General features: G+C 43.2%; 1 protein-coding gene across 1 annotated transcript; it reads right to left on the bottom strand.

Moving 5' to 3' along the window:
* Window positions 1–708: 708 nt before the first annotated feature.
* On the bottom strand, window positions 709–2354 carry C3H11orf87 (chromosome 3 C11orf87 homolog). Its single transcript, XM_077298336.1, has one exon. It carries the CDS (start codon window positions 2227–2229, stop codon window positions 1756–1758), a length of 474 nt encoding a protein of 157 aa, XP_077154451.1. The 5' UTR covers window positions 2230–2354; the 3' UTR covers window positions 709–1755.
* Window positions 2355–3605: the final 1251 nt, after the last annotated feature.

Raw genomic sequence — 3605 nt, forward strand, 5'->3', positions numbered from 1 at the left:
TCATTGATAAAATCTGTCTTCAGTGAAGTCTTTCCCATTACTGAGATAGAAGATGACAATTGGTGCTTTAAAATTTTATGGAAAGGGGAAGAATAAATAAATAAATAAATAAATAATAAAAAATAATAATTAAAAAAAACAAAACATTAAGAGCACCAGTCGTTATCTCCTATCTCAGTAATGGGAAAGTCTGTGTTTACTAAATAAAGATTTTTTCCCGGGAATTGAGAATATTATTGATCACAAATGATCAATCCTGGAGGATAAAGAAGCAGATTTCTCCGATACATTGCATAGTTTCTTATTTTCATGTTTACCATTGAATTAGTAAATAAATAAAATGATGATCACTCTTTATGCCAAAACACGAACTCAGTGGTGCAACATCTCAGTCTATATATTGATACCCTAAAATGGCAAAATGATCGTTTTTGGTGGTGCACGGGTAAATATTGCAAAATCACGGAAGGTGGAACCTTAACTCTTTATTATATCACACTGATCCAATTGTTTCAGCAGATCTCGAGCTTTCCATAGCTTGATACTGTGTAAAGATGATCAGCGATACAATAAAGTATATAATGATACCCTATCCACATATATACAACTATAGAGAATACTCCCTACACATCCAAGATCCACATTGCTAACCCTTCCCACATGTAACGATCAGATTGTACTCTGCATAAAACACCAGCGTACCCAGAATAGCTTAAGATATAAAATTTATTCCTATAACAAGAGAAGCTAATTCCATGCCACTGAATTGGGTTGCAGGTTTCCCACCCTCCCCCTCACCTCAGTAGCACTAAAACAAAAGCATACATTAAAGAGTGCATAGTACAGAGCCTATGTGTGCCTCGGGAGAGAATACAAGGGCACATGTTCTTCCAACAGAATGAAATAAGGAGCTGGTAGTAGCATCCTGCCATCGATACCGGGGACGGAGTCACTGTATGACTGCACTTCTGGACCGCACATCACCCAGTCATTGTACAAAAGGTTGTAATCTCTGGTGTTCCGGCACCGTTCATATACAGTAAGAGAAGCAGAGGATCATTGGAAATGAAGACAGGAAAAGAGGGAAGAAGATAGAACTTGGAACCATAGAGCTGAAGCATAGACTAGACTGCAGGGGATTTCAGCACGGGAGAGTGTGGACAGCTCCTGGCAGGGATTGCAGTAGAAGCAAGGTGCAGCTGGAGGAGAACCTACCAATACTTGACTTAAGCTCCACAAGGCAAATGTTATAATAGAGAAGAGAAAAAAAAAGACAAAAAAGGAAAAATATCCATTATATTCATCATTATTATTTGCTTTCTTTATGTTCCTAAAAGTTCTTATTTTGTGGTCCAGAAATGATTCTTCAGAACCCTCATCCATCTCTGGCCATGAAGACGTCACCCGGTTCCTTAATGTTGAGGAGGTTTTGCTTTATGTTAGTGGTGTTTCACATACGATATAGCTCATACTCATAGTGATCTCCTGGGTGGTCATTATATACAGCAGGATGGGATTCCTCAGGCAGATGACATGACATTTGGTAGCATTGTGCGCCTTTCCCCTCCAGAGAAAGACTAATAATTACCCCTCGTTATATCACTCAATGGGAACGCAATGTGGGCTCGCAGTCATGCGTTTGGATGGATACTTATTGATTGATATATATGTATATATATATTTTTTTTTCATTTTCCGGGACGGTATCACCAAATATGTACAATACAGTAGTGCCCATGGGTGGCACCATCCAGATCATGACACGACCACCGACTGCAGTAGGTCCCCTCTGTCCAATACTGAGGCGTCCTGGTGAGGCTGCTCGGTAATCCTGGGCTCCTGCTTTGGGGTGCTCGGTTCTTTCCTCTGGATGTTTGGTGAATTGTAGATGCCGCTCTCTTGGATGTTATTACTTGGTTGTCTGCTCATCCTGTCATATATATGGCCTCTTTCTGCCTTAGGGCTGCAGTGATCTCTCTCATATTCCTCCTGGGCTTTCTCTATTTTGCGTTTTTTCATCTTGCTTTTGTGGAGGTGAAAGGTGCTTAGAGAAAGGACTACCAGGCAGAAGATCACGGTGGCCAAAACGATCAAGACCAGCGTAGAGGAGAAGGTCTGGAACAATGGCTCTACTTGCATGGTGCAGCTGGTGGCGTTGGATGCAGAGGTCCTGTTTAGCAGACAGGGTGGCATAGATAGCCTCAGCTGTTTGGAGGTGCTGGAACTCATTGAGAAGGTTGGGGTCTTAAAAAAAAAATACAAGGCAGGATACAGCCTGCCTCCCTCTTACAACTGGAACCAAAGCTGGAAATCTGGGCTGACAAGTGTTAATCTTGAAGTTGCCTGCAGTCCTCAACCTGGAAAGACATAAAAGTCACTGTATAGTCACTGTATAGTTAGAGCCTATAGATCATCATAGGACAAAAATATTATTTATATATATATATATATATATATATATATATATATATATATATATATATATATATATATATATATATATAGGTTCTATTTTCCATCCTCATGTGTCCTCCTCCTCCTTTTAGGCACTTTGCCCAGGGTCCATCTCCAGCCCTGTGCCTGCTGTTATGTAAGCACTTACCTGTGCTGGAGCCGTCCTGGCTGCTGCCGCCGCTGCCGCTGGAGTCCCCGGCTCTGCCGCTCCCGGCTGCAGCAGGCACCGACTGAGGCTCGGGCAGCTCGGGAGCCGCAGCCTATCGCCGCTCTGCGCTGTGCTGACGTCACCCTGCCTCTGCCCCGATGGCTCCGGCGGCGCCTGCAGCAAGCAGTGCATCCCCCCTCAGTGCCCAGCCGGTGGGTGACTCCCTGCCCGGAGACCCCCTGCGAGACCCTGGTCCTGTGTAACCCATGGAGCTGCATTCACAGCGCACAATGGGAGAGGCAGGGAAGCTGCTGCTCCTCATAGACTCACATGGTGACCCTGCAGCTCCCCTCTGCAGCACTGAGCTCATCCTGTGCCCCTCTCAGCTCATCCTGTGCCCCTCTCACATCCATGATGGGCATCCCCGAGCCCTGACTCCAAGAACAAGTCCTGGGGGTCCGATGCCATCAAGGACACAAAGTCTAAATCTGTCATTAATGGAAGGACAAGGGTCAGCTGATCATTTCCATAGATGTGTACTGTCCACCCTTCAATTTTGTTAAAAGCCTTAAAAGGGATTATGTGGGATTTTTTTTATTTTAGTAGATGCTCACTATTCTGCTCTGTGATACCTCTTCCGATTCTGCACTACCAGGACAAAATACCATCATAGAGTCCATATGTATAACTACAAATTGTCTTTATTAATCAAATGAACAAGTTAAGGCAGACGAAGAGGAAAGGCGGATAACCACACAGCCATGCAGTGCGGAGGGCAGGTGATACCAACTATATTGTTATATCAGTCTACCAGATGGTTATGTTCACCGCCATTAAAGAGGATCCACTGCACCATATTCCAACAATACAGTTATATGAAAAAGTTTGGGCACCCCTATTAATCTTAAGCTTAATGTTTTATAAAAAAAATTTTTTGCAACAGCTATTTCAGTTTCATATATCTAATAACTGTTGGACACAGTAATGTTTCTGCCTTGAAATG

The sequence above is a fragment of the Ranitomeya variabilis genome, chromosome 3 (genome assembly GCF_051348905.1).
Source record: "Ranitomeya variabilis isolate aRanVar5 chromosome 3, aRanVar5.hap1, whole genome shotgun sequence".
Taxonomy (NCBI): Eukaryota; Metazoa; Chordata; class Amphibia; order Anura; family Dendrobatidae; genus Ranitomeya; species Ranitomeya variabilis.

Excerpts from the sequence above, each read along its gene's own strand:
- C3H11orf87 (XM_077298336.1), bottom strand. The coding sequence starts at position 2,229 with ATGAGTTCCAGCACCTCCAAACAGCTGAGGCTATCTATGCCACCCTGT.